Genomic DNA, 14,979 nt, shown 5'->3' on the forward strand with positions numbered 1-14,979 from the left:
TTATTTATTTATTTATTTATTTATTTATTTATTTATTTATTTATTTATTTATTTATTTATTATTATTATTATTGTTATTATATTATTATTATTATTATTATTATTATTATTATTATTATTATTATTATTATTATTATCATTTAAATTATGTGGATCATTTGTAGATTTTGTCTATTTTGATTTACACTGTGTGTATTTTGCAAATAGTTTTCTTATATTTTTGTTTGATGTACTAAAGAAACAAAGATTTGTGCATTGCATTCTGGAGAAAGCGGGTAGATATGTTCATGTTTTATTTAAATTTTCCACTTTCTATCTTAACGTTCATATTATTTAGTTTTCATAGTGATTGTACTGATTCGGGTGGTAAAATGTAATAAAGATCCTTAAAATTACCCGTTTTTTTATGGCTCTCCTAATTTTCTTGGAATATACTGCATGCTCAGCAAGATGACAGGCTGAGCTGGAAGGAACCATCGCGCCTTCACGGACAGAAGGTGGTGCTGATGCACTTAATTTGATTGAGGTAGAAAATGTGTATCTTTCTTTTCATGTGTGTTCAGTAACAACCGTAATGGACGGCTTGAAAGGACGGAATAAAGCACCTTCCCTCTTCTGCTAAAATAATTATTTACTTGGGATTTATTGCTTTTACTTCATTCAAAAGAAATTTACCACAAAGAAGGAATTTTGTTGAAAGACACATTTTCAGGAACAATGGAATTGACGGAGATGAAAAAACAATGGATGGACGTATGGACTTCGTTTTGTCTCGCGCTGATCATTACGAAATTTGAAGGAATTTCATCTCAGCTCCGATATTCTGTCCAGGAGGAATTAAAATCTGGGACCCCGGTGGGAAATGTAGCCAAAGATCTTGGTTTAGATCTGGGGAAACTGGCGGACAGAAACCTTCGAGTGGTATCAGCAACAAAGCAGGATCTGTTTAAGGTAAATCCGAGAGATGGCGTTTTATTAATAAACCACAGAGTAGACAGAGAAGAGCTTTGCGCAAAAACCGTTCCGTGTGTAACAAACCTTAAAGCTGTTGTCGAAAACCCTCTTGAAATGCACCAGATCATGCTTGAGATTCTCGATGTAAATGACAACTCGCCCAAATTTCCAGAGGAAAACTACACACTGGAAGTGCTGGAGTCCGCTATTGTTGGTTCTCGATTTCAGGTCGACGGAGCACACGACTTGGATGTCGGGTTGAACTCCATAAATTCATATAAGCTGAACAATAATCAATATTTTCGACTGGATACAGACGCCTTTGGGGAGGAGGGAAAGGTTCCTTTTTTAGTACTTCAACGCTCTTTGGACAGAGAACACACTCCTCAACACTCGCTGCTATTAACAGCGACAGATGGGGGTAAACCAGCAAAATCAGGAACTATGAATATCACTGTCATACTATCGGATGTTAATGATAACGCGCCCGTTTGTGAAAAACAAAAATACACCGCGACAGTAAAAGAAAACGCCCCTGTCGGGACTTTCCTCTTAACCATAAGTGCAACCGACTCAGATGAAGGCGAGAACGGTGAGGTTGAATATTCTCTGAGGAGTAAACATCGTGGGCCATCATCTGAGCAGTTTGAGTTGAACAGCAAAACCGGGAAATTAACGGTGAAAGGACAACTGGATTACGAAGAAAAACAAATGTACGAGCTTAAAGTTTTGGCCTCAGACAAAGGTTCTGTTTCTCTCTCCACGCAATGTAACGTGGTTATAAGAGTGGAAGACGTAAATGACAACCAGCCCGAAATAGACATTACGTCCCTCTCCAGTCGTATTCCAGAGGATGCAGCACCTGGAACCGTGGTGGCGTTGATGGACGTGACAGATCGTGACTCAGGTGTGAACGGACAGGTGGTGTGCAGCTTGTCAGATTCTTTACCGTTTGATCTGAAGCCATCACCTGACGGACAGTCGTACTCTTTGATTACAAAGGACTACTTAGATAAGGAAATTAGTCATATGTATGACATTACAATAACAGCAAAGGATTTAGGCAGCCCTTCTCTGTCATCGACTAAGCTGATACAGGTAGACGTGCTGGACGTAAATGATAACAGCCCTTTGTTTGCTGAAAGTCCTTATGCTTTTTATGTACCTGAAAATAACAAGGCTGGACTGTCTATTTTTTCTGTAACAGCCACTGATGCTGACGGAGGAGAAAATGCGGTAGTTACATATTTCCTTAACCGTAAGAGTTCGGGATCCTCTGTAACCTCCTTTTTAAATATAAATGAAGCCAATGGCACAATATCAGCTCTGAAAAGTTTCGACTTTGAAACTCTAAAAACTTTCCAGTTCCAAGTTGTCGCCACTGATTCTGGGACTCCGTCACTCAGCAGCAACGTCACAGTGAACGTGTTCATTTGGATCAGAACGACAACGCTCCAGTCATCCTGTATCCACTCAGCTCCAATGGTTCTGCTGAAGGTGTGGAGGAGATTCCACGCAACGTGAACGCAGGACACTTGGTGACTAAAGTCAGAGCCTATGACGCTGATATAGGATATAATGGCTGGTTGCTGTTTTCACTGCAGGAAGTTACTGACCACAGTCTGTTTGGTTTGGACCGATACACTGGACAGATCAGAACACTTCGCTCATTCACCGAGACAGACGAGGCTGAACATAAACTGGTCATACTGGTCAAAGATAATGGCAACGTTTCACTATCAGCAACAGCTACTGTGATTGTTAAACTGGTGGAGCCAAAAGAGGCTTTTGCAGCTTCTGATGTTAAAAGTGCAGCAAATGACGATGAAGGTAATGATGTGACTTTTTATCTGATGATCACTTTGGGTGCAGTTTCTATTCTGTTTATCGTCAGTATCATCGTGCTGATTGCAATGCAGTGCTCCAAATCCACAGACTATACTTCTAAATATCTCCAAGAGACTAATTATGATGGGACGCTTTGTCACAGCATCCAGTACAGATCTGGAGACAAACGCTACATGTTAGTTGGACCCAGGATGAGTATTGGATCTACTATTGTACCCGGAAGTCATGCAAACACGTTGGTGCTACCTGACAGAAGGAAGGCCTGTGAGGTAAGACATGATTTCTGCTTATGCTTATAAAAATATCAGTTATTAAAGTAGAGAACAGTTTTAACCTGTATTTGCCAAGAGAAGTAGAAGAGGTCTTCATCATTGTTATTATTATTATTATTTCATTTTTTTAATGATATTTATTTGGATGTTGCTTTCTAAAGTTTACTTTTAATTTCTGATATGTTGCTGACTTCTTCTTGCGCTGTCCATGGTGCTAGAATATTTGGTTTCGAAAAACTCATTCGGCATTTTCTTTGTCTGGGAAAGCAAGACTCCACCGCATTTCCTGTAAAGGCCTATAAGAAAATGCCATTAGTGGTATTTTGTGTGTAAATGAAGATTTTTTTTCTCGTTCGGGGGGATGTGAAGCATGTAGTTTTACAAAATAAATTAATTTCATCAGCTCAGAACGTTTCAATATTTGCAATATGACTACATGTATCTGATGCAAAATAATGAATGAATGAATGAATATTACTAAAAAATATACACAATGCAAATTATATTTTCTGTTCAAATAAGAGTTTAAAACCTTTCATAACATTGTTGTAAAGATCACTTGAGTTGTTGTTATTCCTTTCCACAAAGAGACGGGAGCCTTTGGTTTGGTATTAGATTGAATGTCTTTTACGGATGCCAGTAGTAAAGTAAAATAAGAAACTGGTTTCATGTACTGTATTTCCGTTGCCACTTGGTGTCAGTGTGGCCTTGACCATTTTTTGTGCGACTTGTTAAGGCTCTGCCTCGTTTGTGTCGATATATGAAACAGAAGTGGTGTGCGGACGAAATGTTCATCGCAGCAGGGTTAATTGAAGGAAGCAAGTCCTTTTTACGCAGAAATCTTTAAAATGACATTTGGAATACTGTTTTAACGAGGAAGCATCCATGAACATCGGACATCTCCGTTCATTTGTAGGGAAAAATGTCACATATTCATTTGGCAATGAAGGACGGAAGACAAAGGCGCCGGCTGAGCTATTGGTGGTGTGCTGGGATTTTTCTGCTGTGCTCTGTGGATACGATTTTGGGTCAGCTGAAGTACTCCGTTTCTGAGCATGTCGGTGTCGGAACCGCGGTTGGGAATGTTGGCAAGGATTTGGGACTGGACCTCAACACTTTGACAAGCAGACGATTTCGCATTGTTTCGAACTCAAATCACTCCCTGTTTGAATTAAACCAAAATAATGGAGTGTTGCGCGTCGCGCAAAATATGGATCGGGAAGAGCTGTGTGATGCAACAAAGGTTTGTTTGATAAACCTTAAAATTGTCGTCGAAAGCCCACTGGAAATACATTATGTCAGTGTCGAAATAATTGATATCAATGACCATTCGCCGTCTTTTCCTGAAACCGAGCAGCGGCTGGAAATAGCGGAGAACACTCCTCCGGGCACTCATTTCCAGATTCACGCAGCTAGAGATCCTGATTTTGGCATACAATCAGTTCGATTGTATAGACTGAGTCAAAACGATTACTTCGATATTCAAGTTAAAGAACGAGAGGAAGATAAAATACCATTTTTAGTGCTTAAAAAATCCCTAGACCGAGAAGTCAAATCAGAGCATCGTTTAGTGTTAACGGCTCTGGACGGGGGCACACCATCGCGATCTGGAAACCTGAATTTAACTATAACTGTATTGGATGTGAATGATAATCGCCCTGTGTTCAGCAGCGATATTTATACTGTCTCTTTAAATGAAAATGCTCCTCCAGGAAGTCTAGTAATCAAAATAAATGCGACCGATTCAGACGAAGGCCTGAATGGTGAAATAGAGTACACCTTTGGAAAAACACAAAAGAAAAAGGTGTATGACATATTTGAGTTAGATGGTATCACTGGTGAAATTCGAGTAAAAGGAAAAGTTGACTTCGAGGAAACAGAGATATACAAATTAGATTTGCAAGCTTCAGATAAAGGCCAACCACCATGGACAGGCGAAAGCAGAGTTGTAATAAAATTAAAAGATTTGAACGACAATAAACCCGAGATTGAAATAACATCATTGTCCAGCCAAATTCCAGAGGATTCAAAACCTGGCACTGTTGTCTCACTCATCAGTGTCAGAGACAGAGATTCGGGCTCAAATGGAAAAGTTATTTGTAAAATATCGGAAGATGTGCCGTTTGATTTGACGCCATCTATTGAAGAGAACATGTACTCTCTAGTTACAAAGGGGCGGTTAGATCGTGAGGCTGAATCTCCTTATGACATCACCATAACTGCTACTGACTGTGGGGAACCCAGGCTTTCCGCAGCAACGACTTTGCAAATTCATGTGTCAGATATTAATGACAACAGGCCAGTCTTCAGTCAGAATCCATTTGAAATCTATCTAGTAGAAAACAATGCACCAGGTGTCTCGGTCTTTACAATAACAGCATCAGATGAAGATGTGAGCGAAAATGCAGTCATAACTTATAGCATTAGGAAAAGCGATAGGATTAATGGTGATGTAGCACATTTTTTTAACATCCATTCCGAAAACGGACATATATCTGCACTGAAAAGTTTCGATTTTGAAACTCTGAAAACTTTCCACTTCCAAGTTGTCGCCACTGATTCTGGGACTCCGTCACTCAGCAGCAACGTCACAGTGAACGTGTTCATTCTGGATCAGAACGACAACGCTCCAGTCATCCTGTATCCACTCAGCTCCAATGGTTCTGCTGAAGGTGTGGAGGAGATTCCACGCAACGTGAACGCAGGACACTTGGTGACTAAAGTCAGAGCCTATGACGCTGATATAGGATATAATGGCTGGTTGCTGTTTTCACTGCAGGAAGTTACTGACCACAGTCTGTTTGGTTTGGACCGATACACTGGACAGATCAGAACACTTCGCTCATTCACCGAGACAGACGAGGCTGAACATAAACTGGTCATACTGGTCAAAGATAATGGCAACGTTTCACTATCAGCAACAGCTACTGTGATTGTGAAACTGGTGGAGCCAAAAGAGGCTTTGCAGCTTCTGATGTTAAAAGTGCAGTAGCGGAGAATCAGGAGGATAATGTGACGTTTTACCTGATGATCACTTTGGGCGCAGTTTCTATTCTGTTTATCGTCAGTATCATCGTGCTGATTGCAATGCAGTGCTCCAAATCCACAGACTATACTTCTAAATATCTCCAAGAGACTAATTATGATGGGACACTGTGTCACAGCATCCAGTACAGATCTGGAGATAAACGCTACATGTTAGTTGGACCCAGAATGAGTATTGGATCTACTATAGCACCTGGAAGTCATGCAAATACACTTGTGCTACCTGACAGGAGGAGAACAGAAGAGGTAAGACAATTATTTTTTCAAAAACTTTTTTTATTTGCATTTTTTTGCGGTTTACTTTTTGTCATTGTTAATGCGAAGCTATTCATATTTCCTCCCCGCCCCCAATTCTTTTAGCTTTTACTTTTGAAACACCAAAGGATTTTTGATAAATTGTGCTAGAATTTCTTTCAATTATTTTTTTCAATTTCTTTTCATGAATATATTTTCCTCCTCTCTAATGTATAACAACCAATTTTTTGCTCTATTTGAATGGAGTGAACTGAAAACACATTTCTGTTACGTTTTGTAGTAATGAATGAGTTGATCATCTTATTTTAGCGCATGACAAAAAATATTTATAACATCACATCTCTTTATCACTTTACCGGTAGTTATAAACAGCATAGTTTATTATTATTATTATTATTATTATTATTATTATTATTATTATTATTATTATTATTATTATTATTATTATGACAAGTATCACACATTTTTGGTCATTTTTTACTCATTAACTGTATAGTTTCATGAGATATGTAGTTGACATTTATTTGAAATAAAGTAAATCATTCAGTGCCAGCGATTACACTTTTAGGACACGTAACCAAATACATGTACGATAAACAATGTAAAGGTTTGAAACATAGTATGGGCAAGGACATGCAATTAAATGAATGTCTCTAAACAACAACAACAATAATATAAATAAAACATATTTAAACAAGCTTCCGTGATAAAGTGCCTTGTAATCAGTCCACAAGGTGTCAGTATCATATCAGCATATTTTGTTGTGTTATAGTGTTAGCCCTGCCCATTGCATTAAGGCTCTCTTTCATGTGAAGAGTAAAGACTCTTTCTTTAGATACAGATATTTGTCATCTTAGCCACTGCATGGATCGGTCAGAATGGATTCTATGCCAGCGTGATACTTGGAATCTAAAGTAGTTTTTTTGTGTGTAATGAACTGTGGTTGGATTTTTATATTTTCTAATCGGGAACGGAACCATGGACGCAGAAGGACAAAGCCGGGGAATGTGGTCTTTGTGGGCGGCTCTCGGATTTTCTGTCATCCTCGGCTGCACGCAGCTAATTTCAGCACAGATAAAATACGCAATTCCAGAGCAAGCGAATGTGGGATCTGTTGTTGGAAATATCGCCAAGGACCTTGGTGTGGACATCTCCACGTTGGAGGAGAGACAGTTTCGTATTGTTTCAGGAGCCGATGATGCTCAGTTTAAAGTAAATCCAAACAATGGCGCTCTGTATGTGCATGAAACAGTCGACAGAGAGAGACTATGTGAGAGTATTTCCCCGTGTATGATTAACCTGAAGATAGTAGCAGAAAATCCGATGGAGATACACTATGTTGGAGTAGAAATTACTGACGTAAATGACAATTCTCCGGTCTTTCAGGAGAAAGAAAAGATATTCGAAATTTTTGAATCCACTCCGCCAGGAAAACGTTTCCAGTTACCCACTGCTCACGATCCTGATGTCGCTCTAAATGCGGTGCGTGTTTACAAACTGACTCAAAGTGAACATTTCAGTTTACAAATCAGAGAAAGAGGAGAGGATAAAATCCCATTTTTGGTTTTGCAGAAATCTCTCGATCGAGAGAAAAAAAACGAGCACAGACTTATTCTGACGGCGTTAGATGGTGGAAATCCCCCGAGAACAGGTACTGTCAATGTTACAGTTGTTGTTCTCGATTCAAACGACAACCATCCGACATTCAGTCAAGAAGTGTACACGGTAACAATTCCTGAAAATACAAAAGCTGACATGAGTGTTATTACAGTTAATGCAGCGGATTTAGACGAAGGTGCAAACGGAGAAATTGAATATATTCTTGGTGGTGAACTTGATCGAAAAATATATGAAACCTTTAGTTTAGATAAAGCCACGGGTGAAATTAGAGTAAAAGGAGGAATTGACTTTGAAGAAGTTGATGTGTTTAAGTTAGACGTGCAGGCATCAGACAAAGGACACCCTCCAATGAGCAGTGACTGCAGGGTGATCATCAGAATCCTAGATGAAAATGATAACACACCTGAAATCGAGGTCACATCTCTTTCCAAGCAGGTTTCAGAGAACTCCAAACCTGGCACTGTAGTTTCTTTAATCAGTGTTACAGACAAGGATTCGGGTTTAAACGGTAAAGTCATATGTAGTCTTTCAGATGACATACCGTTTGATCTAAAACCATCGTTTCAAGATAATATGTACTCTTTAGTTTTAAAACAGCATTTAGATCGAGAGTCAGTTTCGCATTATGATATAGTCATAAAAGCAACTGACTGTGGTCACCCGCCCTTGTCTGCATTTAAAACTCTGAGTATTGATGTGTCAGATATAAATGACAATGCGCCGGAATTCGTAAATAATCCTATTGAACTTTATCTGACAGAAAACAATGTACCTGGAAACTCAATAATTTATGTAACTGCTTCTGATAAAGACTTGGAAGAAAATGGCGCTATAAGTTATCATTTAGTGAGACAGGAGGGAAGCACATCGAAAATCACTGCCTTTTTAAACGTTAATTCAGAAAATGGAGAAATATCTGCGCTGAAAAGTTTTGATTTTGAAACGCTAAAAACTTTCCACTTCCAAGTTGTCGCCACTGATTCTGGGACTCCGTCACTCAGCAGCAACGTCACAGTGAACGTGTTCATTCTGGATCGGAACGACAACGCTCCAGTCATCCTGTATCCACTCAGCTCCAATGGTTCTGCTGAAGGTGTGGAGGAGATTCCACGCAACGTGAACGCAGGACACTTGGTGACTAAAGTCAGAGCCTATGACGCTGATGTGGGATATAATGGCTGGTTGCTGTTTTCACTGCAGGAAGTTACTGACCACAGTCTGTTTGGTTTGGACCGATACACTGGACAGATCAGAACACTTCGCTCATTCACAGAGACAGACGAGGCTGAACATAAACTGGTCATACTGGTCAAAGATAATGGCAACGTTTCACTATCAGCAACAGCTACTGTGATTGTGAAACTGGTGGAGCCAAAAGAGGCTTTTGCAGCTTCTGATGTTAAAAGTGCAGCAAAGGATGAAGAGGAAAATGATGTGACTTTTTACCTGATGATCACTTTGGGAGCTGTTTCTGTTCTATTTATCATCAGTATCATTGTGCTGATTGCAATGCAGTGCTCCAAATCCACAGACTATACTTCTAAATATCTTCAAGAACCTAATTATGATGGGACACTGTGTCACAGCATCCAGTACAGATCTGGAGACAAACGCTACATGTTAGTTGGACCCAGAATGAGTATTGGATCTACTATAGTACCTGGAAGTCATGCAAACACTCTGATGCTGCCTGACAGGAGGAGAACTTCTGAAGAGGTAGGACATTTAAACTGGTTGATATTTAGGGAAATGCTCATTATTCTCTGCAAGCCCTAATGCATGTAAAAACAATCTTTGAAGAGGAGGAATACTCTCCAGGGTGCTGAAATCAAAGTTGTTCCTTTTTAATATCTATTAATTGTTTGTTTTTTTTAGCTTTCTTTTGCACAGTGAAATAGATAAAGAGTGCTTGCTAACAGTCTTTTTGGTTCAGCAGAGGCTTTCTAAACTCACTTTCATTTTTTAAAAATACACCCGGGGTACATACATAGGGGTCTATTATCATATCTTGGGACTAACAGATGTGGTTTTACGCATTTCTTTGGCTGTATTCATTTCAGTGATCTGTTGGTTTTTTCTGTTGTTTTTGTTAGTTTTTTTTGTTTATTTTTTTTAATAATACATTTATTATTTGAATCATACAGTTTACTTGTGACAAAACTGTTATTTTGAAGCAAAAAAAAAATATCCTTCATTCATACATTGTGTTTGGCAGTCCAGCATGTGAAGTTGGCCTACGTTTTCTTCATTAAATAGGATGTGAAAGAAATAATACTACACTGCATCCAATTCACAATGAAATAACTTGTTTTGGTCCATACATTTAAATTGATGCACCGATTAAACTCAGGGTGTCACTGCAGCATCGTGAAACGCTGGTGTTCCTTCCTCACCAAAGCTTTTGTTTAGCACGTAAAAGTCACTCATCGGGTTCGCGGTTTGCTTTGTGCCTCTTTGACATGTTCAGGCGAGACTCGAAGGTCTCATTTTTGCAATTTTATTTTTGATGATATGTATACAATTTGTGATAGGATGACGGGGACCTACAGGCGTTGCCAAAGACGGAATTGCAGTTCGCTTTTGCTTGGAATATTTTGTTTGCTTTTTGTCGGAAAGCGGGCCTTTGCTCAGATTCGATACGTGGTTCCAGAAGAGGCGAAAAAAGGATCAATTGTTGGAAACGTCGTCAAGGATCTTGGTCTTGATGTTTCATTGTTATCCAGTCGACGTTTTCGTGTTGTCTCCGGATCAAACGAAGCATTGTTTGAGGTGAACCAAGACACCGGGGATCTTCTTGTACAAAAGAAAATCGACAGAGAGGATCTGTGTCAGGGGAGTGGTGCGTGCTTAATGGACCTAAAAATTTTAGTCGAAAACCCTTTGGAAATGCACTATGTGGTTGTGGAAATCGCCGACGTGAATGATCACTCGCCGAGCTTCCCTGAAAAGGAGCAAGAGTTTGACATATTTGAGCAAACATTACCAGGGGCCAGATTTCAGCTGCACGCTGCTCGTGATCCTGATGCAGGATCCAACTCCGTTCGCAATTATATATTAACACCGAACGATCATTTTGAATTAGATATTCGTCAGAGTGATGATGATAAAATACCATTCTTGGTGCTAAAAAAATCGCTGGACAGAGAACAAAGAACGAATCATTTGCTACATTTAACAGCGGTCGATGGTGGTAAACCTCGCAGATCAGGGAGTCTGAATATTTCTATAATTGTTCTCGATAGCAATGATAACCGTCCAAAATTTAGCCAGGACACGTACGAAATTGAAATACAGGAAAATGTTCCGTTTGGCACGCTGCTATACAAACTAAATGCGACGGATCCAGATGAAGGCACAAACGGCGAAATTGAATACAGTTTCGGAAAAACACTTAAGAAAAAAGTTTACGAAATTTTTGAGCTCGACAAAAAAACAGGAGATATGAAAGTCAAGGGAATGCTGGACTATGAAGAACATGACGTTTATAGACTGGATGTTGAGGCAACAGATAAAGGGACGCCACCGTTAAAGGCCGTATGTCGCGTTAATGTAAAGATAAAGGATATGAATGACAATCTGCCTGAAATTGAAATCACCTCCGTGTCAAACACTGTGTCTGAGGACTCAAAGCCTGGCAGTGTGATAGCTCTTCTTAGTGTTACAGATAAAGATTCGGGTCAAAATGGGAAAACAACTCTAAGCATATCATCAGATGTTTCTTTCGAACTAAAGCCATCTTTCAAGGAGAACATTTATTCAGTTGTGACGAAAAACATTTTAGATCGGGAAGAAATGTTTGAATATGAGATTACAATAACAGCGACGGACTGCGGTGACCCTCCACTGTCACATAAGAAAACAATAAAAATACGGATATCTGATGTAAATGACAATAGTCCCATTTTCCCCCAAAATCCATTGCAATTTTACCTTTCAGAAAACAACCCCGCAGGCATGCCGATATTTTCTGTCAGTGCCGGAGACAAAGATGCGAACGGAAACGCAGATATTTCATATAAAATTGCGAAAGAAGGCAGTAAAAAAGACATTTTGTCATTTATAAACATAAACGCTGAAAACGGCCAAATATCTGCGCTGAAAAATTTCGATTTTGAAACTCTGAAAACTTTCCAGTTCCAAGTTGTCGCCACTGATTCTGGGACTCCGTCACTCAGCAGCAACGTCACAGTGAACGTGTTCATACTGGATCAGAACGACAACGCTCCAGTCATCCTGTATCCACTCAGCTCCAATGGTTCTGCTGAAGGTGTGGAGGAGATTCCACGCAACGTGAACGCAGGACACTTGGTGACTAAAGTCAGAGCCTATGACGCTGATATAGGATATAATGGCTGGTTGCTGTTTTCACTGCAGGAAGTTACTGACCACAGTCTGTTTGGTTTGGACCGATACACTGGACAGATCAGAACACTTCGCTCATTCACAGAGACAGACGAGGCTGAACATAAACTGGTCATACTGGTCAAAGATAATGGCAACGTTTCACTATCAGCAACAGCTACCGTGATTGTTAAACTGGTGGAGCCAAAAGAGGCTTTTGCAGCTTCTGATGTTAAAAGTGCAGCAAATGATGATGATGATGATAATCAAGTGACTTTTTATCTGATGATCACTTTGGGTGCAGTTTCAGTTCTATTTATTATCAGTATCATTGTGCTGATTGCAATGCAGTGCTCCAAATCCACAGACTACACTTCTAAATATCTCCAAGAGACTAATTATGATGGGACACTGTGTCACAGCATCCAGTACAGATCTGGAGACAAACGCTACATGTTAGTTGGACCCAGAATGAGTATTGGATCAACTATTGTACCTGGAAGTCATGCAAACACGTTGGTGCTACCTGACAGGAGGAGGGCAACTGAAGAGGTAATGTTTGTTTTAAATTCTAATATGTGAATGTGTCAAAATGCTATTCAAGCCATCATATTTAGAAATGTAAATCTATCAACTGCTCTATAATACTATGCCCCAGAAGTTTCATATTGTTTTGATATGAAATATTTAAAACTGATACTCATGACAAACATTTTCAATTTTATTCTAATGAGATATATTTTAGCAATATACAAGTATTTATTTTTTTTTCTTTTTATATTTATCTAGTAATCTATACCATGATGTGATAATTCTTGACTGAAAATAGATTAAATCATCTCTCCTACCATGCATATGATGTGGCTGGATTTGAATATAAATTTCTTTTTCACTTTTAGAATGATCTTAAATCCCTAGGAGTTTTTTTTCTTTCTTTCTTTATTTCTTTATTTTATCTTTTGAGTTGCTTAATTGACATATTAGGTGTGTTTAATAAACAACCAAGATTTCCCACCAACCCTTTATATCATTCTTGATTTTTCTTTTTTACTTTTGTTTATGTTAATGTCGTTGTGTTTTGCTGTGGCAAATCGTATTTTAAATCTAGATTTTGATGTTTAAAATACCAGCTAATATTGTAGAAGTTCAAAAGAAAACCTAATTCTAAATGGGCACTGACAATTTTCAGGTCTGAAAGGATTCATCTGACGTGAGAATTATTTTTAAATCAAATATTTGCGATAATTCAAGCTGCTGTCATCTTTAAAGACAGACAAAATATTTGACTTAATTCTTTTATGTTTTATTAGACGTTGCCAAAAATTTTTTGTCATAGTTTAATTATTTTTAAGCAATCACAACCTTATCATCATCTACTGATCAAATCTATTGCAGATATATGTATTTAATTTTCAATTCCAAGAGTGGAATAACTTCAAAGATACATGACATACACGATCTGAGTTTAGATTAGGTTATCATAAAAAGTTTATAAAAATTCAACGTTTCACCAGAATTCAGATAATTTCTTATTATTTTCATAAAATATATATTCAGTGAATAATTTTTGAACACACTAGTATCATCAAATTAAACAAACCACAAAACATTTGAAGTTTGTCAATTCAACTGAACTTCAAGCAGTTACAAACTGACGTGGCTTTCTGTCATTTCAAAAATGTTATTGTTATAGTTGTACAGAATCCTGAGGCTGGTAAAACCTTATTTATTTAAAGTGGAAACAGCGGTATGTCTTTTTTCTTTGTATAAGTATTGTAGTGTGCTTAGTCCACTAGGTGTCAGTGTCATCTCAGCATAAATTGAGATTTATGCAGGGTATAGTTGGCCCTGCCCTTCACAATGGTTTTGTTCTAGTCACCAGAAAGGAGAGCTTCCTGGAGGAGAAAACGTTGCTGCGTCGTATAAAATTGATATTATGTGAAGGCTTATTACATTATCTTTCCCAAGAAAAATTGTGAACATACAATGAGCTTGGAGAAGCTGTGAGAAGAGTTTTTTTTTTTTTTTATTCCTTAACATCCCTGAACTGGAATGATGAGACAAGAAGGACAAAGCCGAGGATTACCGGGTTGTTTGGTTGCCGTCAGCGTCTCTTTCATGCTGGGTTGCTTTCCGAGGGTTTCAGCCCAGATAAAATACTCAATTCCAGAGGAAGTAAAAATAGGATCTGTCGTTGGAAATATCGCAAAGGATCTCGGGCTGGACATCAACACCCTGGGAGAAAGACGATTTCGAATCGTTTCGGGAATAAGAGACGGTCAGTTCGATGTCAACCAGAACAATGGCGTGCTGTATGTGCACCAGAATATAGACAGAGAAACTCTGTGTGAAAACGTTTCGCCTTGTTTGATTAATTTAAAATTAGTAGCCGAGAATCCCATGGAAATACATTATGTTGCAATCGAGATTTCTGACATAAACGACAATACACCAACTTTTCAAGAGAATGAAAAAAGAATTGAAATTTCTGAGTCCACTCAGCCAGGCAGACGTTTCCAGTTACCAACTGCTCGCGATCCAGATGTTGTTGTCAACACCATACGTGTGTATAAATTAAGTCAGAATGAACACTTCGGTTTACAAATTCGAGACAGGGGAAATGACAAAGTACCACATTTAGTTT

At 38.7% G+C, this 14,979-nt stretch overlaps 3 protein-coding genes across 3 annotated transcripts in view; all 3 read left to right on the forward strand.

Moving 5' to 3' along the window:
• The first annotated feature begins 3,871 nt into the window (after positions 1–3,871).
• On the forward strand, positions 3,872–6,074 carry LOC129363013 (protocadherin alpha-13-like). The gene has a single exon (XM_055034906.1). It carries the CDS (start codon positions 3,997–3,999, stop codon positions 6,064–6,066), a length of 2,070 nt encoding a protein of 689 aa, XP_054890881.1. The 5' UTR covers positions 3,872–3,996; the 3' UTR covers positions 6,067–6,074.
• Positions 6,075–7,261: 1,187 nt separating this feature from the next.
• LOC129362983 (protocadherin alpha-C2-like) overlaps positions 7,262–14,979 on the forward strand; it is a 181,209-nt gene continuing 173,491 nt past the window's right edge. The window contains exon 1 of the mRNA XM_055034884.1: positions 7,262–9,710. Coding sequence (XP_054890859.1) covers positions 7,353–9,710 — 2,358 coding nt within the window. The 5' untranslated portion in view covers positions 7,262–7,352. The remainder of the gene's footprint in view (positions 9,711–14,979) is intronic.
• On the forward strand, positions 10,527–12,917 carry LOC129362471 (protocadherin gamma-A11-like). Its single transcript, XM_055033995.1, has one exon. It carries the CDS (start codon positions 10,527–10,529, stop codon positions 12,915–12,917), a length of 2,391 nt encoding a protein of 796 aa, XP_054889970.1.

This window comes from Poeciliopsis prolifica, unplaced genomic scaffold, assembly GCF_027474105.1.
Source record: "Poeciliopsis prolifica strain line A6 unplaced genomic scaffold, Auburn_PproV2 SCAFFOLD009, whole genome shotgun sequence".
NCBI lineage: Eukaryota > Metazoa > Chordata > Actinopteri > Cyprinodontiformes > Poeciliidae > Poeciliopsis > Poeciliopsis prolifica.